Source organism: Myodes glareolus, chromosome 13 (genome assembly GCF_982192425.1).
Source record: "Myodes glareolus chromosome 13, mMyoGla1.1, whole genome shotgun sequence".
NCBI lineage: Eukaryota > Metazoa > Chordata > Mammalia > Rodentia > Cricetidae > Myodes > Myodes glareolus.
This window is the reverse complement of record NC_142038.1, coordinates 72,061,035-72,084,442: the sequence shown is the minus strand read 5'-3', so window position 1 is coordinate 72,084,442 and position 23,408 is coordinate 72,061,035. Positions and strand designations below refer to the sequence as shown.

At 38.5% G+C, this 23,408-nt stretch overlaps 1 protein-coding gene across 1 annotated transcript in view; it reads left to right on the top strand.

Annotated features, from left to right (window-relative positions):
* Taf4b (TATA-box binding protein associated factor 4b) overlaps positions 1-22,757 on the top strand; it is a 107,264-nt gene extending 84,507 nt beyond the window's left edge. Inside the window, exon 15 of the mRNA XM_048447920.3 lies at positions 18,351-22,757. Within this exon, the coding sequence (XP_048303877.1) occupies positions 18,351-18,518 (168 nt within the window). The 3' untranslated portion in view covers positions 18,519-22,757. The remainder of the gene's footprint in view (positions 1-18,350) is intronic.
* The last annotated feature ends 651 nt before the right edge of the window (positions 22,758-23,408 follow it).

The following is a 23,408-nucleotide window of genomic DNA, read 5'->3' as shown; positions in this document are numbered from 1 at the left end:
AGTATACTCTAATCATGGTTTCCCTTCTTCCAAATCCTCCCAGTTCCTTCCCACCTCACCTCCCATCCAGTCCACACCCTTTTTGTCTTTCCTCAGAATTTGAACAGGCATCTAAAGAACGATATAGTAAAATAAGATAAAAACAAAAACAAACAAGTTGGAATAGGACACAGCAAACAGAAGAAAAAGCCAGAGAAACAGAGAAATACACATTCACACACCTAGGGATCTCATAAAAACACAACGCCGGAAACCATAATATATGCAGAGGACCTGTAAGGGTTTTTTTTTGTTTTGTTTTGTTTTGTTTTTTTTAAATAGCCCTGGCACAGCATCACCCAACAAAGAACCTCTGAAGATACCATCGAGTTCATTTTGTGTTTGCCACCTCCTTCTGGGTACGGGGTCTGCTCCTAAGAGTGGGTGCACCAGTGAGACTTATCAGAAAAATATTTCACTATCAAGCTTCTGGATTAAGGATTGGGACATGTGTTCACTTCCCCTCTCAGTGCTAGGACCTCTTCTGGTACAGACCCGAGCATGCTGCCACAGTCTCTGTGAATTCCTATATGCGTCTGTCCTGCTGTGTTTAGAAGGCCTTGTTTCCTTTGTGTCCTCCATTTCACTGAGTCTTAACACTGTTTCCACCTCTTCTTCTCAGGGTTTCCTTCCTGATCCCTGAGGGGAGGGATTTGATAGAGACACTCCATTTAGGGCTGAATGTTCAAGGTCTCTCACTTTGCACATTGGCTGTGGGTCTCTTTTTGTTCCCATCTGCTTCAGGAAGAAATTTCTCTGACCATGGCTAAGCAGGAATTGATCTGTTTCCCTGGCTGTTGGCATCAAGTTGTCTGGCATCAGTATTATAAAGCCAATTTTTTTTTTTTTCCCATTGAAGGTTCTCAACACCCTTGTTAGACTCGGTAGATAGTCAAAGTTACTTTTGGCCTGTCGGGTTTACTCCATTCGTCTTTATGCTGCATTTGATTACTTCATTACTGTAACTTTTATAGTAAATCTTAAAATTGAGAAATGTCGATCTATTATCTTTTCTGTTTTTTCCTCTGAAGTATTTGGACTATGATGGATCTCTTAAATTTTTATATATTTTAGAATCAGATTGATATTTTCATCCAAAAATGCAATATTTTGATAGGAATTAAATTAGCATTGCCATCTTAACACTATTAAAGATGCTAGTCAGTGAACGTGGTGTGTGTTACTTTTCTCAGTGCTGTGAGAAGGCTACTCTAAAGAAACAAAGAGAGGGAAAATAGATTTTTTCCTCACATTTTCAGAGGATTAGAGTCCTTTACAATGGGTAGGCACTGCAGAGTACTTAGTCCATGTGCCATAATAAATGGTTGTTGTTTTTTAAATGATGCCTACCAGGAAGCAGAAACTGGGGTAAAAATTAGGGCAGGCTACGACTTAAGGCTGGCCCCTCAGCAACCTAATTTTCCAGCTTGGTCCCATTTCACCTAAAGATTCCTAGAATTTCCTGAAGGTGTACTACCCAACTAGGAACCATAGAGAAGGTAATTTATGCTTGATTTAGTTTAGAATGTGTTATTCAAGGAGATTTTAGTTGTTTACCATGTACTGCTATCTGGGAATACCATGTATGTGTTTCTCTATTTGAGCCAGTGCTACACATGCATTGGCCCTTCAGAAAGTCTTATAGGTATATTATTTCACTCAGTAATTTGATTTCCAGTGGAATTTCTTTTTTATTGGTTTTCTTTAATTTCTCTATTTAGAAATGTCAATAAAACTAATATTCCTCATTTGCTTGAGTCAGTCTTAGACATAGCAAATAAAAGTATGTATTTTCTTCCCCTTTGAGATTAAGCAGGTAATGCTGGGTAAATCATCAATTTTAGAATTAGAATGGTGAGAAAGATTAAATCTACTAATTAGATTCTTTTTTTTTTTTTAAATGCTGCTTGCATGTGCTTTTGGTTAGAGTACTAGCCTAGAGTATTCTTAACTATGGGCAGTACCATCTGTGGTGTGTGTGGAAATGTGTGGAATGTCATTTTGACGCTACAACTCTGAATGTTATTTTGTCACTGTGATACTGTTTCTGCCTTCAAACATGTTATTAGAATTTGGTAGCTGGGTTCCACTAAGCATTGAGCAGTGTGAGGGGTCAAGTTCACCCACTTAAAGCTACCCAAAATTCTGTTGTTATTCTTATTGAGAAATAGGTAGGTAAATTTTTCAATAGTACTTGGAGGAGTTAGCCATATTCTAGGTTGGATTTTGTTTGTTTTGTTTTGTTTTTAAAGGGCGGTCTCATGTAGCTTAGGCTGGCCTCCAACTTGCTATATATTAGAGGATGTTCTTGAAATTTGGATCCTGCTACTTCTTGAGTGCTGAGATTACAGATGCACACCACCATCCCCAGTTCATGCAGTGCTAGGGATCGAACCCAGAGTTCTGTATATGCTAGGCAAACTTTCTGTCAACTGAGCTACAGTCCCAGCCCACACTCTAGGATTGTATAGCATCTTCCACATACCTTTCTTAGTTTATAAGTTTTCTGTGCAGGTATTGGAGTAAGCATGTTTTTTGTTTGTTTTTGTATCTGTGAATGTAAAATTATACCATCACCAACTTCTCAGACTTTTATGTACAGTTGAGTACCATGTTCATTGGGCACATCTTGACAGAATATTTTTGAAACTTACTATTAAGGTAAAAGCTAACTGAATTTAGCATATTTATTAGATTTCAGACATAATTTATATACAGTAAAGTATGCTGGGTTTTATTATAATTATTTCTTAAAATCAAGATATAAAGGTGTTTTTATGTCCTTCCAGAAAGTTTAACAATGCATTCTTTTTGCAAACCTCAACCCACTTTGCAGTCACTGTTGTATAATTTATTTTTTCAGATTTATTTTTATCTAATTGTGTGTGTATGTATGTATGTATATGTTTGTGTGTACATTCACATGTGAGTTCAGGTGCCTTCTAAGGCCAGAAGAAGGTATCATCTGGAGCTGAAATTACAAGCAGTTTTAAGCCACCTCTAGTGGGTGCTGGGAACTAAACTCAGGTTCTCTGTAAAAGTAGTCTTAACTACTGACTGCTGAGCTTCCAATACCTTAATATCTATTGCCATAACTTAGTTTTGCCTATTTTAGAATTTTGTGTAATTGAAAATCATGGATTAATGTACTTTCTTTTTATGTTTGAGTAGTTTCATTCAGCATGATATTTTTGAGATTTATTAATATTGACCATCGTAGTAGTACATTGCTGTCAGTGCTGAGAAGCTATATAGTGTATGAAGACTATAATTTGCTTAGATGTTGACTTTTTGGTTGGTTTACAGATTTTGCATAGTGCAGATAAAGTGACTGTGAACATCTTTATAAAAGCAATTTTGTGGATATATTTTGTTTCTCTTATGTAAAGGATTGGAGCATAAAAAAAGTTGTATGCTTAACTTTCCAGTGAGCTCTAAGTGATTTCCAGCTTACTACACTACTTCATACTCCTTTGAGGAATATACTTCGATTTTGTTATTCTGGAAGTAATGAGGGCAATTATTACAAAATCTAGTTCATGCTTTTAATGATTATTAATTTTATATAATAAAATAAAATGCTTTGTTCCATATTCATAAAACTTGACTATGTTAGGGTTTTTTTTTCCTTTTAAAAGCTTTATGGTTGACCTTTTTTCTTTTAGATCTTTGACCTGTCTTGCTATTTTCTTGTCTGGTGTTAGGTGTGGGTTGGATTCCTTCAAACAGAGATAGTTTAACTGTACCCTACTTGCTAGAAATAGTCCCCATCGCATTTTCTTCATTGCCGTATAGTCTTTGCAAACAAATCATTTGACATATTAACTATAGATTGAATATCTTCTGAAGACCCATAGATATGGTCTTCATACTTCAGGGAGATGGTGGAGCCTTGGGTAGAAATGACCTAATAGTCATTAATAGTGTGGCTTGAAGGGGACTTGGAGACCCCTGCCCCTCCTTGTTCTCTTGGTCCCTGACCATGAACTGAGAGGATTATGCTCCATCACACACTACTGGCATATGGCTTTGCTATGGTACCAAATTAACCAGTTCAACTTACGATAGATTGAACCCTCAAATTATGAACCATTCAAACCTTTCTCTATGTGTTAGTTGATCATCTCAAATGTCTCTATGGGTGGATTTTTCTTTATCTATTACTACATTCCAGCTTTTCTTCATTATTTGACTTGAAATCAGGCAATATAGATCTTCTGACTTTTTTTTAAAAGCTACCCCAGGTATTTTTCTGTGAATTATATGCATTTACATGAGTTTTATACTAATCTCATCAGTGTTATAAAAAGCCTATGTGGGACTCTTTCCTCATTTAGGCTGACATTGAATCTAGAGATAATTTGTAAGCAATGGACATCTTAGCTTTTAAGCCCATGAGTATTGTAGATTTCCTGATTTATATTCATCATCATTTTCGTTTCCTTTAAGTCTGTTATGCCATTCACTGCACTTATACATAAGTACCAGTTTTTGATGCTTCTGATGAGAGTATTTTAAATCCCACATCCCTGAGAGTATGAGACGCAGGATGGTACTTTCAAGGCCTGTTTAGGCTGCAGAGTAAGTTCAAAGCCAACCCTGATAACTTACTGAATAGTGTACCAAAATGAAAAAAAAAAAATGGGCTGGACATATGACTGTCGTATAGTGTTTACCTGCCCTAGGTTTAATACCTATGTGCGTGTGTGTGTGTGTGTGTGTGTGTGTGTGTGTGTGTGCGCACACACACACACACTGGAAATTTCAAGACAGGATAGTATTCAGGCCAGAGTGCAGTGACAAGGTTACTACTTACTGCTCTCATCTAAGGAAAGGAAGGGAGAAGGCAGAGAGAAAGAAAGAACACAAAACAAAAAGTGTAACAGAAAGATATTAAACATGAGCCCAGCTCAAGGAGGTTTTAGAGGGAAATAAGAATTCTTTCTTGAACTGAGCTATTCAGTGTGACATTCTGACTGCATTCTATCCATGTTTGTGAACTTGACAAAGGCTGAATAAAGGAGTAATGGACTGATTTCTTTGGTGTAGGAATTTTCAAGACTGGATAGGATTCAGGCTACTGCTCACATCTCTTAATCCAGGTCTATAGAGATTTCTGTGTGGAGAAAATTCAGCATTGGATTTTCTCTTTCTATTGCTTGGTAAAAGCATGTTTCTTAAACAGTTTTTATACTTGCAATGATTAATCTTGATTGTCAGCTTGATGGGATTTAGAAACAACAAGCAAATATCTGGGCCTAACTGTGAGGGTTTTCTAGATTTGATTAACCGAAGTGGGAGGACTCCTCTGAATTAGGCCATTGCTTTCTGTGGGCTGGATTTAAGACTGCATAGAAGAGAAAAGGCTAGTGAGCATGCACACTCTTTACTCTCTTCTCCTCTGAGTCTGAATGAAAGTTGGCCAGCAAGCATCTCCTGTTTTTTGCTACTGTACTATTCTGCCACAGAGACTATGTCTGTCTAAGTTGTTCAGATTGTTAATATGAAATTATTCATATCTTATCATTTCTTTTAATGTCTGTGATAATGTCTATTTTTCATTCCCAATGTTAATAAATTTTCCTCCTCTCCTCTCTCTTCTTGTTTAGTTTAGATAAAGGCTCCTTTTTTAAATTAATCTCTTTAAATGCTAATTTACAACTTATTAAACATTTTCTTTAGACATGATAACATGTAGATCAGGCTGACCTAAAACTTACCATATCGTCAAGGATAACATTGAACTTCTGATCTTTCTGCCTCTATCTCCTGAGAGTTGTAGAAATCGAAGCTTTCTACACCTACCACTACCCGAGTTTTTGTGGTACTAGAAATTGAACGAAAGCTTTGTGCATGCTAGGCAAGCATTCTACCAACTGAATATTTGAGTTTCTACTATAAATTTTCATTATCTTTCTATTCTGACTTCACCCATGCAAACTTCAATATGTTGGATGTAATTTGCTAATAGTATTAATTCTAATTTCCTTTTTGATAGTTTTCACATACCAACTCTTTGAAATTGAAAGTGTCTTGTTACATTGGTTTTGTTTTCATGTGGCCAGAGAACATAGTATATGATTTCAGTCCTTTCAGATCTGTTGAAGGTTGCTTTGGATAAGTGTTTAGAAACATATAAATCCTGCTGTAATCAGTAGGATGTCTCTAGTCCTCTGTCTTCTAACTAGTTTATTTTGGACTGGAGATGCTTATTTCATAAAGTTCTGAGAGAAGGGGTATGGGCGTCTATGATTATGTGCCCACCTACTTTTACTTTAATTTCTTCTATTATAAGAAGGCTTGTTTGAAGGTGCAATATATTATGTCTTTTTGATAAAATTGCCCTTTTGTCATTATGAAATGATCTTCATTTCTAGAAATAGTCTTTGTTTGGAAGCCTGCTTCCTTTAATATTTTGTAGCTAAGGTAGCTTTTTTAAGCCTAGGATTTGCATGGTTTGTCTTTTCCACACATAGACTTATAAGTTAACTGTGTCTTGATTTAAAATTGGTCATTAAGAATACCATATAAATTGAACTTTTTATTTCTCCCGTATGTTACCTTTTACCTTAGTCAAGTATATTTAACAATTTCACTCTGAGCCCTCTGTCGTTTTTTTAACCTTTTTAGTTTACTTGTTTTTGTTTGTCTTTTTAGAGGCGTGTTTATCTGTTTAAGCATACAATATGTATCTTTGACATATTTTCCAAATCTTGAGATAGTGTCATTCATTTTATGTAGGAGCCTCCTGAGCCACCACCCATATGCCTCCTGTCCTTTGTGCTATTACTTACCTCTGTAATGTGTGCTGTTCCTTAGCCTTACAGCGAATGGAAAAGCACCACTGTTACTACGCTCTCACTTTTCTTGTCAGTCCAGAATTTTTTCTTGGAGCATTTTCCAACCTGTATGCAGCAAATGAAGCTACTATTAATACATTCAAAGCTATTAATAAATCCGCCTTTAGTTGTGCTGCAGTGCACATGATTCTCCAAGTATGAAACTAGAGTGATTTCACTGTCAGTCCTTTGCAGAACTTTTGTTTTTGTTTTTCGAGACAGGGTTTCTCTGTAGCTTTGGGTCTAGCCTGAAACTGGCTCTTATAGACCAGGCTGACCTTGAACTCACAGAGATCTGCCTGCCTCTGCCTTCCAAGTACTGGGATTAAAAGTGTGCCACTACTGCCTGGCTTCTTTGAAGAACTTTTAACAAAATGTAAAGCAGAACTAGATATAGTTTATATGAGTTTTCTTACTTTTCAAATGCTTTTTAGAAAAGTCCCAAGTTGTATTTTTCTCCTTGTCCACAGGAGGCAGTCAAGTTATGTCTTTTTAGAGTTGGCTGGTGTTTGGCCATGTGATATGGGGTTTTGCACAATTGTTTCTTTACTTCTGTTTGTATATCCCAACCAAAGCTTCCTCTCCTCCCAATCACTCCTCCACTCTACTCCTCGCCATCTACCACTCTTCTACCGTTTCATTTCATTTACTTGTGGACCCTCCCCCCGCCAATGGATATCACCCAGCCAAGGTATATTAAGTTGCAGTGAGACTAGGCACCCTCTCCTCTCTTCTGTTAAGGCTAGATGAGGAAATTCAGCAGGTTATCACAGTCAGAGACAGCCCCTGCTCTCACTGTTAGATGTTTCATAAGAGGATCAAACTACACAACTCGAACATACATGAAGAGGACCTAGGTCATTCCTTTCCAGACTCCCTGGTTGTCAGTTCAGTTTCGGTGAGCCCCTATGAGCCCAGGTTAATTGGTTTTATGGTTTGGCTTTTGGGGGGGTGTTTTTTCGAGTCCTCTGGTTCCTACAATCCTTCCTCCCCCTCTTCTGCAGGAGTCTCCCAAAAAAATTGTTTGGCTGTGGGTCTCTACATCTGTTTCCATCAGTTGCTGGGTGAAGCAATTGGGCTAGGCACCATCTTTACCCCAGCACATCTTGTAGGCAGGACAAATTGTAGGTTGAAGGGTTTGTGGTTGGGTTGGTGTCCCAATCCCTTCCCTAGAAGTCTTGCCTGGTTACAAGAGATGGCCAGTTCAGGCTTCATATCCCCCATTGCTAGGAGTCTTAGCTAGGATCACTCTCATAGATTCTTGGGAGTTTCCGTTGCACTAGGTTTCTAGCTCATTCCAGACATGCCGGCCAATTCCCTTTGTCTCTCCCTACATCTTCCCCACCCTCACCTATCTACCTATCTTCCTTCCTGTCCCCATACCTATTCCCTGTTCCAGGCCCCTCCCCCACCCATTGGCAATGTCCCTTTGTATTTTCCCTTCACAGTGAGATTCTTGGAAAACACCTCTCCCTCCACATCCCAGTCCTCTTTGTTATTTAGCTTTCTGGGTCTGTGGATTGTAGCATGTTTCTCCTTTTCCTAATGGCTACTGTCTTCTTAAAAGTACATAACAAGTTTATCTACCTGGGTCTGGGTTACCTCCCTCAAGATGATCTTTTCTAGTTCTATTCATTTGCCTGCAAATTTCAAGATGCCATTGCTTTTAACTGCTGAGTAATACTCTGTTGTGTAAATATACAACATTTTCTTTATCCATTCTTCCATTGAGGGACATCTAGATTGTTTTCAGTTTCTGGCTATTTTGAGTGAAGCTGCTATGAACATAGTTATGCAAGTCTTCTTGTGATATGGTGAAGCTTCTTTTGAACATATACTAAAGAATGGTATAGCTGAGTCTTGAGGTAGATTGATCCCCAGTTTTCTGAGAAACCACAACACTGACTTCCAAAGTGACTGTACAAGTTTGCACTCCTACCGACAGTAGAAACACGTTTCCCTTGTTCCATATCCTCTTCAGCATGAACTAACACTTGAGTTTTTGATCCTAGCCATTCTGAAAGGTGTAAGATGGAATCTCAGAGTTGTTTTGATTTACGTTTACGTGATTCTTGGCCATTTGAGATTCCTTTGTTGAGAAATCTTTATGTCTGTACCTCATTTTCTAATTGGATTATTTGAGTTTTTGATATCTAGTTTCTTTAGTTCTTTGTATATTTTGGAGATCAGCCCTCTGTCAGTTGTGGGGTTGGTGAAGATCTTTTCCCATTCTATAGGTTTCTGTAGCAACAACACAGACACTAAGATCGATAATTAAGAAATGGGACCTCATAAAACTGAAAAGCCTCTGTAATTCAAAGGACACTGTCAAAAGCTGAAGTAGCAATCCGTAGAATGAAAAAAGATTTTCACAAAACACACGTAGAACAGAGGGCTAATACCCAAAATATATGAAGAACTCAAGGAATTAGCCATTTGATATTCTTAGGTGTTTTATTACTTGGCCAGCTGCTGAAATGTCTTCTCATTATTTTGAAAATGTTGGAGGAGGAAAAACTTTAAAAAGACCATTGTTTTGAATAAATTCTACCTGGTAGTAGCTTGGCGAGAGTGAATAGATAAAAAAACTTTTTAGAGGACTAGATAATACTTTACAAATATACCAATCAAGAACTTTACATTTTCCTTCTAGATTTATTTGACTTAAAGCTAAGACTAGCAACACTATTTTGACTCAAAAGGGCCAAGGATTGTTATTAGCTCAATTTCACTGTTCATTCATGCCAATTACATTATTGTGGGATACTGGATTCTGCACAGGAATCAACCTATACATAATGATGAGATCCTTTCTCCACGACTGTAAAAATCTTCATAGGCCACAGACATCTTCTAAAGTACAGTGAATGATGGGTTAGAGATAATTGCACAGCAGGTATGAAGTTTTAGAAGAACACCAAGAAAGTATATGAGAGTGCACCTAGTCTAGAACTGGACTAGTTGGTGCTTGTAGACATTGGGGAACATACCTGACTTGAAGCCTTAAACATTTCAGTGTTGGGACTTGAGAATACAGTAGCTGGACTCTAGAATGTCCTTTCAGGAAGAAAGCATACTGTTTGCCATTAACTGGCTGCATCAAAAGGAGAAGTTACTTCTTCTATGATCAGTAGTTTGTGATAGCAATAAAGAAATGAGAGACAAGACTGACTATATTATGGTTGTAAATGACTATTTATATCCTGTCTTTGTGTGTTTGATTTTGGTCCTGTAGATTTTTAGTCATTGGAGCATTTTAAGCAGGCAAACCATATTGCTAGATTATTGTTTTAGAACAGTCATTCACACTGCAGGGTAAGCAATAGTAACACAGTAGATAGACTGTTTAAAATTATTAGTTTTTCAAATAGTAGGTAATAACAGTAAAAATGTTGAAAGAAGTAAGTAGGATTGGTAAGAGTGGCAGGTAATCATAGTGGAAGGAAAGGCTCAGGGTCTCGTCCAGGTTTCTGGATTGGACATTTTTGTACATACATTTGTATTCCTTGAAATAAAATGAAGAGGAAAAAGGGAAAGAATAACGGTTCAAAGTGTGTTGATTGTGGGGTATGTATAGTACATTTACTGGAAGCTTTTCTAGAAAATTGAACATTGGGGCCTGAGGTAAAGAATAAGGGTCAGTGTATTTCCTTTGTAGCTGACATAATTTCAGAACTACAATTAGAGTTCATAGCCTGTGGTTCAGTGTCACTGAAGTCTCTACTTCTTTTGAAACACACTTAGGAATGACAGAACTTTTGGGCAGAGACAAGACATGTCAGACTGCTTGTGCCATGCTATAATTCTCAAGGATATTGAGTGTGAGTCAGAGACCTATAACTTCAAAACTTCTGCTTGTTAACCAGCAGAGGGCAGTCAGTCTTAAAGTTCAGTATGTTCTGCTGTGTTTTCTTTAAGGTTTAGAAAACAGTCTTGTTTTTTGATTTAAGTCAGGGTATTGTGTAGCCCAGGCTGGTCTTCAGCTCACTGTGTCAATGTGGTTGACCTTGAGCTCTTTATCTCCCTGCCTCCAGCATCCAAGTGCTGAACTCACAGAGCCATCGTACTTGGTTTGTGTGGTGCTAAGGGTTGAGCCGGCACTCTATCAACTGACTTGTGTCTCCAACCAATAGTTTAGATTTTTAAGTATAGATTCTATGTATTATTGCCTTGGGTCAGGCAGAAACTTCATTTATTTATTTGAGGTCATGATATATGCCTGTGCAATTGTGTTCACCTGTGCATGTGTGCATGTATAGACCAGAAGAAGATGATGGATGTCTGTTACTCTCCACTTTCTTCCCTCAAGACATGGTCTCTTACTGAACTTGGAGCTTGCAGCCCTAGCAATTCTCCTATTTTGATGCCTCCCTATAGTACTGGTGTTACAAGTATATATTTCTGATCATGCCCAACTTTTTAAATGTGGCTTCTGGATATCTGAACTCAGGTTCTCACGCATGTGCTGCAAATGCTCTTGTCTTCTGAGCCAGTCCCAGTGTGCCTAGTTATCCTTGCTTCTGGGTCCTAGAGAATATTTTATTGAGTTTTTATCCTGGAACCAGGTTTCATCCTGATCCCTAAATCCCATGGCTAACATTGTTTTGTCCTTCAAGTTTAAAAAAAAAAAACACTTAGATCTACCATAAGATTAGAATGTTAGAATGGCTTGGCACTGGGCTTTAGTATAGATTGGACAGAGCACCTGAGAAATGTGGTGAACCATTGTTTCCAGTTCCTCTCTGTTAAAAATGCCCCAGTTTTTGTGCTTGGTTAACTGTTAAGGTTCAGAGAACTTTTGTGTTTTCTTAGTCTTACAATTCAGGGAACAGTGTGGAGTCAGCTAGAGACAGTGTTTGATAAGGTTACAGCAGCTTTTCTGTGATTTTATTGAGAAGTATAGGAAAGATGTCTGTAGAAGTATCCATTGTCCAGCAGCTCCATATAGAAGTGGCCATTAGTCTACATTTTAATTTTAAGCACTGAAATTCCCTGAAATTAAAAAAGTTCACCGAGAAACAAGAGAAGTCTGACAGTATTTGTCATTTTTCTAAAGTTAGTAGGTTAGCCATTTAATTAGGGCTTGAGATGATAGGGTACAGGTGGTATGGTAAAATTAATTAGGAGGAAATTTCTGGAGTAAAGTTATATTCTTCCCTGTTTGCAAACAGTTTGTGACTCCCAATGACTGATAAAGGCCAACACTTAGAGATCACATAATGTGTCCCAAATGTTGTTCTCATTTAATCTTCATATGGATCTTTTAGGACCCTCTATCATAAGGATACTTGTTAGTATTCTTGTTTGCAGTTTAAGAAACTAACGCACAGAGAAGTTAAGTAGTCTGTTTGAGGTTGTTTATGAAGTTGACAACTAGTGTTTTTTCTGTTCAGTATCTCGTGACACGATACTTGAACTGGATCAGGCTGTGGGTTAGCATGGAGCCAGGTTACTTTGTCTGGTTACAGGTTTTTAATGGAATATTTTTTTAATTCTTCTAGAATTTTATAAATTCTTATACTACATTTTGATCAGATTCCTGCTGACTCTTCCCCCAATTCTTTCAGATTCACTCCCCAACTCCCTGCCTCCTCCCAACTTCATGTCCTTTTTTAATATCCAGTCAAGTCCAGTTTGTGTTGCCCATCCCACTAATGTATGTGGGACCATCCACTAGAGCATGGTTGGTTGCCAGGGCCACACCCGTAAGGAACACTGACTCGCCCTCCCTCAGAAGTCATCAGCTGTCAGTAGCTTCTCAGCATGTGGAAAGCAGAACTGGATCTCACACAGCGTTCTGCTGACTGACGTAGTAGCTGTGGGTCTATGAGTGCAGTGGTCCTGTCATGTCCAGAAGACACTGTTTTCATCAAGTTCTCCCAATCCTGACTCTTAGAATCTTCTGCCCCTCTTCTGCAAGGGTGCTGACATTTGGATAAAGTGAGGGACCTGTGGCAAAACTTTTGTAGCCACTTGGTTCACACAGCTCTTGTTTTGGCTTCTAACTTGGTGTAGTAGTAATATAATTTAAGGAAAAGTTGAAAGGCTTTTAAAGATTTTATTTTATATTACTTCCTCTATTATGTAGATGAGAATAAAATGTGAATGATTGTTTTTTAGTCACTGCTAAGTGGCTTATATCTACAGCTGTTAACTACTGGTACTCACTTTCTCCTTACAAAAATAAAAGAGTTCCTGCTGTTTTTTTCTAGATAGAAATAAGAAACTTTGTTCAATGAAACAATCTAACAAATTGTGAAACTAGTTTAATTGGTCTGTAGTTCTAGAGGGTGCTGACAGTAGGTTTGGTTAGGCATTTGGTGAGTTGATTGCTTTTCCATTTTACTCTTTCATTCTAGTAAGAATCTATATAAAAAAAATATCCTAATGTAAGAAATGGATTAAGAATCCCTCTGTTTCAGAAATAAACAATGTGTTCTTTATAAAAGCCTGTTTTTCTTGTATGTGCTCCCTGAACTACATTAGTGAATTAGTCATGGCACTGTAGAACTGGGTGAGTGCGCTAGTGGCATGGAGGGAAAAGAACACTGGTGGGAAGAGGCAGGTTTGGTGTTGATGGATGTAAGCTGTCATCCAATGACCAAGAATTGCCTGATTATTGTGGCCACAGAGGATTTGTTAGATTGTTAGTTTCTAACCAGTCAGAATTGTTGTTAACTATCCCAATTATAAAAATGATAGGAATTTATTTTGCATACAGATTCAAGAATTCGGCTTTCTAAATCAGTCATGATTTTGGTGAAGAGAATGCTATCACCTTTGTGAAGTTGTAAATTATGAAAGCCGTTTGTGATGGATTGTAGAATGTCCCATGGGGTTTGTATGATTTATAACATTGCCTCAGGCCTTCTACTGCCTCCTGTTGGAATGACCTCCTCTTCAACCCTTGACTGCCAGCTATAATGCAACTCTTTCCCTTGGATCCTTTAGGCTTGTCACATGACAGACATGAACTGTGACCCCTTTGTTCTTTATCTAGATGATTGGGTCTCTGTAGTCTTACCTTTTTGTTCCATTCTTACACTTTCCTTTTAATTTCCTACAGAGATGAGATGGGGTTTTTCTACTAGTTTTTATTTTCTGTCAGAGTGCAACATTGGTGCAGAAGAAACAAAAATCAAATCATAAGCTGACTAAATTTTTATGTAGGGAACATAACCCACCTAATCAGTGCTCAGGATAAAAGGGAAGCATCATGGGAGCTTTAGAAAACCACTGTACCCTTCTAATTGCTCCTTCGTTCCCCAAGAACTCACTACCTGATTCTTGGAGCCTTGCTAAATAGAACCATACAGTTCCTTTGTGTCCTGGGTTCTCTCAATTGTTACAGTTTACTTCACTATATGTGACTTTTGCTAAAAATGACTTTTCTGTCTTTTCATAAAGACAGAATTTCTGAGCCATTTTAAAATTTATGTAACATGACAAGCTTGGTTGCAGGAAGATGCTTGGTGTGAACACTTAAATATGTATAGATTGTCAATAATATATCATTTATGGATGAAAAACTCTGCCTTGAGCTGGAAATGTAGCTAAGTAGGTCAAATGTGGTGATCTTTGGTTTGTGTTTTAACAAATAACACTTGTCTGAAGATGAGGGTGTGAAGCTAGGGAGTCCAGGCAGTGATGGCACACACCTTAAATCTCAGTACTTGAGAGGCAGAGACAGACGGATCTCTGTGAGTTCAAGACCGCTCAGGGCTACACCAGATTGAATCAATCTCAAAAAAGAAACAGAGCCAAGCGGTGGTAGCTCACACCTTTAATCCCAGCATTAGGGAGACTGAGACTGGAAGTGATATGGCTGAGCAGAGAGAGGAATATAAGGCAGGAGGAGACAGGAGCTCAGGATTTAGTCTGAAGTTTCCTAGAGACAACATTAATGCTGAGGACTTGATAGGACACCCCATTCAGTCTGAGGATTTCGTAGAGGTAAAAACAAATCGTGGCTGACTGCTCTGTTCTGCTCTTTCTTTCAACTTTCAACCCCCTAATGTCTGACTCCAGGTTTTTATTACTAAGACCAGTTATATAAATCATGTAACGGTAAAGTCCTTATACAGCTTGCTGAAGCCCTGGGTTTGATCCTCACCACCAAATAAACCAGGCATGGTGTCACATGTCTGTGATCCTAACATGTGAGAGGGACAGACAAGAGAGCCAAAAGTTCATTGTTTATCCTTGGCCGCAAAGTGATTTTGGGGCTAACCTGATCTAAGTGAGATCTATCCTCCGTCCCTCCCTGCCATTCTTCTTTCCATCCTTCCTTTGTCCCTGTCTTCCTTCTTTCTTTCAGTACTTTTTTTTTTCAAGACAGGGTTTCTCTGTGTAGCCTTGGCTGTCCCAAAACTTATTCTGTATGCTATGCTGGCCTTGTGGAGATCCACCTACCTCTGCCCCTCAAGGACTGGGACTAAAGGTGTGCACCACCATGCCTGGTATCAGTACTTCTTTAGAATGCACTAATGTTTTAAATAAATCTAACTCTTATAAACAAGATTATCATTGTCTAGGCAACCAGCCTCCAGGCAGCACAGGACTCAAAGGGAAATCCACAGTGTCACTGCATACTAAACTTTTCTATCCAAGGGGGTTGGGGGGAAAAAAAACACTCACGTACTTTCTTGATGGTTTCCTTCAGAAACCTCTATAGAATAAAGGAAAGCCTTTATTCTTTTATTGCATTCTCTATTCTTTATTTTCCCAGTGATTTTCTACTCTTCATTGTTGATATATTCTTTCTAACCTATGTTTATTCTTGGTGTTTTCCTTCTAGTTCCTACATTCTTGATGTTTTCCTTCGAACTCTCTCATTGGTGTTTTTCTTCTAGCCCATTTTAACTTAATTTATTTAATTCTTAAATATTCTTTCCCTTACAGCTTATATACCCTATCAGAATCTTTCAGGCACTATAAAAATTAAAATGTGGTTTCATTCTGTTTTTCAGGTGAATGAATACAAGTAAAAAAACAATATCTTTTTCATATTTATTACATGATAAAACACTTTACATATTACAGGTGAAAAATAAATTTCCCTAAGAACCCACATACTCTAGCAACTTCTTATAAATTAACCATATAGGCAAGGAAGCTATTCTTCTCAGTCATGTCTTTTACTAGCAGGTTGCATTTTGCAGTTACACAGAAAGGGCCAGTTGCTTTATTACTTATCTTGAAATGGAATCTTAAAGGAATCACAAACCTAAACTTTTCTATATAAAGAAGAATCAGTTAGCACTACTTTAATTCTTTAGAGTGCATACTTGTATCTCAAATAACAGAGAGAGAGAGAGAGAGAGAGAGAGAGAGAGAGAGAGAGAGAGAGATTGGGGTTCAAGCTGAAGGGAAGAAAAGCAATGCATTCAAACCATTGGAGAAGTCTTACCTCTACCAAGACTGGGCAACTGCATACTAAGCCCTAGGCCTCTGTCTCTTCCCCTCTTATATTCCCCTTTAGTGCTAGAATTAAAGGCATATGACTCCCTAGTACTGAGATTCAATGTGTGCTTCACCACCAGCTGGATCTGTTTCTGCATTGATCTTATGTAGTGCAGGGTGGACTTGAACTCACAGAGATCCATCTGCCTCTCTCTCCTAAATTCTGCATATAAGGTGCGTGCCACCACTGCCTGACCTCTGGTGGCTTAATGTTGCCCTCTGATTTTTAGGTGGTTGTAGTTTTCTGTAATGATCTCTGGCTGTTACAAAGAGAGGTTTTATTGGTGAAGGTTGAAGACTGCTCTTATCTGTTGGTATAAGGACAAATACTTAATGGATTATGGTTAGGAAATACTTAGTTTAGTAAAATTATGATTGTAGATTCTCCTCCAGTAACCAGGATTTTACTAGTACTGAACAGTTAGCCAGGTTTCCAGTACCAGGCATGGTATGCCTCCTTTTGAGTGGGTCTTAAGTCTAATTAGAGATATGTTGGTTACTGCCATGGTATGCATGGCAGTACTGCACCCAAAGTGTAGTCATGCCATTCTGGTTGCCTCTGTGGTTCATAAATGTCATAGCTGGGTAAAACTGTTGATTGTCTTTCTTTCTTTCTTGCTTGCTTGCTTGCTTGCTTGCTTTCTGACATTGAGATGGCTCAGTGGATAGACTACTTGCCACAAATGCTTGACAACCTGAGTTTGATTCCTAGAACCCATATAAATATAGGAGATAACCAATTCTATAGAGTTGTTCTCAGGCTTCCACATACACACCATAGCATGTATGTGCCTCCCCCCAGCCCCACATCATAATTCACAAAATAATAATAATAAATAAATAATTTGACATAATCGTGCATAGATGTCAGTGTTCAGGAAATGGTCTTAATGCAGGAGTACTGGGTTTCAATTTATTCTTGGATGAATTTGAAACTTATATTGGTTGTTGTGTTTATAGTCAGTAAATTCAGTTAAGAAAATATTATTATGCTGGGTGTGGTAGTACATTGCTTTTAATGCCAACACTTCAGAGCAAGAGACAAATAGATCTCTTGAGTTTGAGGCTGGCCTAACTACACAGTGAGTTCCAGACCAACCAGAGCTATATAGTGAGACCCTTTTCTAAAAGAAAATACTATGGATACTCATGCTGTTTGTTCACGATTTGACAAGTTCTGGAGGGCTGTAAATAATAGTCATTGTGCTTAGAGAGCTTCTGGTCTGGCTGGTTAGTGATGGTATGGAAGCATCCTCTTGCAGAGAAATATGTAGCTAAGGTTCTTTGTAAAAGAGTGGGAAATGTATGCTTGGAGGCAACCAGAATGGTGAGTGCTTACCTGGCACTATCAATAATATAACATAACACAGTGACTAACTTCATATCAAATTAAAAATTGAGACCTATTACTCCTTTGCTGTGAGACTTAGGACATATGACTAAGGCTAAGGTAATTTTCCTGTCTCGTCTGAGCAATGGAAACTGCCCTCACACACTTTGCTGCAATGTTATATGAAAGAAAGGAAACAAATTGTCAAGTGAAGCTCTGGCTACTGGGGAGCGATTAAGATTTTTTGGTACTGTGACATGATGAAATTTGAACCATAATGGGCTTTTCTTATGTTTATTTTTACTATTGATACACAACAAACTGCTGTCCTTTGAAGCAATGGATTTTTTTATGTATGTGTAACTCTTCATCAGCCGCAGGATCAAAATAAATTTATCCATCACTTTGAAGTTTTTTGTAAAATCTTTTAAGTGGGATGGGCAGGAGAGTAGAGCAAAGGAGCACCTAGAAGAGAAGAAATCATTTCATTCAAAGAAATCAAACCATTTCCTGCCAGGCCAGGACAGAGAAGTAAATGATGTCATGACCTCAGTGGGTTTAGCCTTCCATATGGACAGTGAGCTCTTATGTGCCACAAGAAACAAGTTTTTCCTTTATGAGAATCCTTATTTTAAACTAATTCTCTCTTTCCCCCTCCCCCTTCCCCTATACCTGTTTAGGGCTTCAAAGATAACCCTTCTGCTTCTGGGACGTCCAGCCTAATGGCCACCAAACCATTGCTTCGACCAAGAATCACGAGAATCTGCCTCAGGGACTTGATATTCTGTATGGAACAGGAAAGAGAGATGAAGTATTCTCGAGCCCTATACCTTGCCCTTCTGAAGTGATCACTCCATCCATCTATCCATCCATCCTTCCATCCTTCCGTCCATCCATCCAGACGCTCACTGTTTACTGCCAAAGAAGATGTGGAGAGCGCTGTTGCCCTGTCCTGAGATCCACTCTGGGAAACAGTCCCCAGTGTGGAAGGCGACTGCTTACACTGACAGGCTTGCTCTTTCTGTTTTCTTTTCTAAACTACATTTTGTCTGTGTGTCCTGTGGGTTTTTGCAGATGAGAATTCAGATGCTTTCTGAAGGTCAGTACTTTAGAGTATACTTTATATACTTCTATATATACTTTTATATAGAAGTATCACCTACCCACCTGCATTCAATTACAGCAGCTAGGGGCTCCCTCTTACCGTCTCCGTTTTCTGTTTGTTTTATTTTTTCACACCATAGCAATAAGGTACCCCTTTCTGATACAGACTGCATCTAGATATAGGAGAAAGGAAGCATCAGAATATATCCTATACTGAACCTATCTCCTAGTGTTAGATTTCATGTCTGCAATTAGAAGTTAGGTAGCTAACTGTGACAGGTACCTTCTGAAGTCGACATGTGACAAGCCACAGCATAGGGTCACTATTGACTTGAATTAGCTGAGCTAGAATTACAAACACAGCTGATGGGACCATTTGTGCCTGAGGTTGCTGTCTCTCTGGCTCCCCACACTGCACTGTTTATACCTAGTGAGGCATCCTTGTCAGCTAAGTATCAAAGCTGAAGTTGCTACTGATATACCTCACTGAAAAATGGAAAATCTACTAGAAGGAATATGAGTCCTTGCATTCAAATTGACAAGGAAAGAATGAAAATGGCAATATGAAACAGATATGTATACCATGTGCCCAAGGAAGGTGGCTGCACTTGGAATGACAAAGCTGGTTCTTGTTTTGGTGATGGCAAAAAAAGAAAGAAAGAAGAAAGAAAGAAAGAAAGAAAGAAAGAAAGAAAGAAAGAAAGAAAGAAGAAAGAAGAAAGAAAGAAAGAAAGAAAGAAAGAAAGAAAGAAAGAAAGAAAGAAAGAAAGAAGAAATCATAGGTCAACCAAAGAAGAAAACCTGGCAAACATTTAGTTATAGTATTTCAAAAGATGATGCCTTTTTTTTTTTTGTATTATCTTATTTCCCAAGATGGAGGTCTTTCTTTTGTAAAGAATCTCCCAGTTATATTATGTTTTAAGCATCTTGTGCTTTTCAAAATCTCTAACTGCTGGCAAGAACATTCTAGGACACCCTTCGATTGTCTTAAGAGGTGCTTTCAGTGTCTCACCCTTGGGGTTGTGGCTCTGTGAGCAACACATTATGTACCACTCTGCACAGAGGAATCCGATATTCAAAACACCTCCCCTCTATTTTTTAAATCTACCTACGTAAATTATAGCTGACAAAAAAATAATAGTGGAATTGAAATCACATACCAAAATAATGCCACACCCTCCCAGAAGATAATTAAAGGAAAATACTAGGGGAAGGATTCAGGGGAAATACCTCTAGTATATCACTATACATTCTGTTCTTCCCACAGTATCTGTTATGGCCATATTCTACATTGTTATAAGAGTTTAGTTGGCCACAGTTTTTGTTTTAGGAAGTTATGTAAAATGCCATAAATTATGTATATGTTAAATAACTTAACAAAAAAATCTATACCCAAAGTTGTTTTGTATATTTAAATACTTAGCTTTATTTTTTGTAAAGTACAATGTGTTCCCACATTTGTGTAATCTTAGTGATCAGATGTTTAAGATTATTTAAAATACACCATTAAAACCATTATTTTATGATTAAAAAACCAACAAAACACAAAACTTTGCTCAATCACTGACTTTGCAGCAGTTTTCATTGGTAGCCAATCCCTGGAGGATTGTGACCTGCCTGGCAGTGAGTCTCTTATTTATTTTGGACTATGGACATTTGGTTCTGGAATCTCACTTAGATCTAAATTGCTGTATCACTTCCTTTGCAGTAGTTACAAATTTGCCTGCTGTTTGACTCACAAAGAATGCTAAACATAGTTATTATGAAAGCTTTTCTTGGCTCGTTGAGTTTCTCTTACCAAGATAATCTTTTTCAAAAATTCTAATAGAAAGCCTTTTTGTGGTATACACATGCGTGGTGTATGTATGGATGTCTTCCACTTTCACCCCTCTATCTTACGTTTGATAACAAGGTCTCACTGAGTCTGGAGCTCACTGTTTGGTCAGGAGTACCTTCCTGACTCCACCACTGAGCCCTGGGATTTCAAGAGTTACCAACATGGCTTTTCACACGGGTGCTGGAACCCACATGGGACTGTATGCTCGCACAGCAGGCGCATACTAACATGACTTTTCACATGGGTGCTGGGGACCCACATTTGGAACCGTCTGCTCACACAGCAGGAGCATACCAACATGACTTTTCATATGGGTGCTGGAGACCCACACTTGACATCGTATGCTCGCATAGCAGGAGCACACCAACATGGCTTTTCACATGGGTGCTGGGAACCACACTTGGGCACCGTATGCTCACACAGCAGAAGTGTACCAGCATGGCTTTACACATGGGTGCTGGGGACCACACTTGACACTGTATGCTCGCATAGCAGGATCTTAACACAATATTAAGGATCGTTGATTTTTTTTTTTTAATGTGAATGCTTTGGATCCAACTCAGGTTGTCACATTTGTGCAGCAGCACTCTTACCCACTCAATTGCTTCCCTAGCCTCAATAGTCTTTTTTTCAAAAGAAACATTAAAAGATATTTTTATATTTTGTGTGTGTTTTCATGTGGAGGTCTGAGAACAACTTGCAGGAGTTGGTCTTCTTTTTTATGTGAGACTGGAGATCACTTCAGGTCATCAGGCTTGGCAGCAAGTGTCCTTAACCTGCTGAGCCAGTTTACTGACCCAGCAAGCACGTTTAAAACATATAAAACTCTTCAAACTTACACATGACATATTTGTTTCATTAGGATTTTTTTGAGAGAAATTTATTTAGAATTAAAACTTTATACTGGTGATGATATGGTTCAAGCAGAAAGCACAGCAATGTTAAGGCATAATTTTTAGGAACGTTAACAGGACCAAGGTACTTGCTGATTTGAACTTTCTTTGTTGTAGAATCAGTTAAGTGTGTCTACAAATTGCCCTCAAAAGTTCCAGTTAATATTCTGCAGAGGGGAAAAATCATATTGTGGTCATATGTGTGAATATAGCCTAGTAGAGAGTTTTGCATTGTACCATTCTTGTGATATTCTGTCTCATTTTTCAATGTCACATATAGGCTTCAGGGAAAGCCTGTGAGGGATTATCTTGATGAAGTTTATTGCCTAATCTACGGCACACACAGCTTGTCTCACAGGTTCAAGCTGACTCCACTCTACAGCAAGTTCTTGGTGGTCATCCAATGGTACTGACATCTCCAAAATACTGTACAAATGGCCTGTATCTTTGCCAGTAGCCTTTCATGACCTCTCTTCAAGGACTTTAACTCTATCACATAGTGCCAGGCCTCCATTTCTCTCCATGAGCCCACTACCTGAGTCTCTACAGCAACTAAGTCTGTATCTTGGCCAATGGACTTTCCTTAGGGTTTGTAGCCCTACCACACGGTACCAAGACTCAGTGGCTCTCCATGAACATTTCATGCCTTTAAAACCAGTACCAGTGAGTGACCCTTAGACTATCAACATCAACTAACAGCACATGATACATCCCTGGATGGCTCTGGAACACAGCTCCTTGTGTGCTGATCCAGAGAAAAGATTTCCAGAAGATTTCCCTTCAGTGATGTCAGTCTCTTCTTAATCACTGCTTATTTCTCAACTTCAGTTGACCAGTATAAACTGTCAGTGGAAAATAAAGGTTTCACATAAGTGGCTCTGGTCTCTTGTAAAACATAGCCAATTCTGTGGGCTAGTTCTGTGTGAACTTGACACAAGATAGAGTCCTTTTTAGTAGAAGGAACCCCAATCTGAAAATGCCCTTACCTGGTTTGTCTGGGTAAGCCTGTGGTGCATTTTATTGATAGGTGTTCAATGGACAATTCAGCTCTCTGTGGGTGGTGCCACCACTGGGCCTGTAGCCCTGAGTGCTATAAGAAAACATGCTGAGCAAAGCAGTACCTACCACTCCTCTGCAGCCTCTGCCTCTGCTCCAGCAGGAGCCTCTAGTTCCTGTCCTATTGCTCTTCCCTCAGTAGTGTACTGTGTGATGTGGAACTGTAAACTGAAATAAACTTTTTCCTCTTCAAGTTACTTTTGCTCATGATTTTTATATGTTTTACCACAGCCATAAAAAGCCTGTGACACTCACCTTGGGCAAATTATTTTATTTTACTTTTGTTTCCTGTTTGGGAAAAAAAAAAATATGTGTCCTTTGGGGTGACTTTGAGAATTTAGTAAATGGTTGTGTTTTTATGTAAACCATTCACACATATCACACATACTAGGAAACAATGCAGGAGTAACACTTGTTGTTTGGAGATTTTTAGTAACAGCTTTACATCCTGCCTAACTGCTGTACTTAGCTAAAAACATAAACCTTAGTGTATTGTTTAAATCTAATTAAAGCTTTACAAATTCCTGTGTGTACCATTGAAACTGGTACAGAAAGTCACAGACTAATTAATACAGAAAGCTATTTAACAGGCTCTCTCTTTCCCTCCCTCCCTTCCTCCCTCCCTCTCTCTCATATATGTGTGTGTGTGTTTGGTGCTGAGGACTGAACTGAGTTTTGTCATACAAAGGTTCTACCACTGAGCTTCATTCCTGTATTACCTACTTGTCCCTGCAACAAAATACCCAACCAGAGATCAACTTAGGGAGGAGAGTTTATTCTGATTCCTGGTGTAAAAGATAAGCAATCCATCAAGGCTGGGGAGGTCTAGTAGCAGGAATGTGAAATAG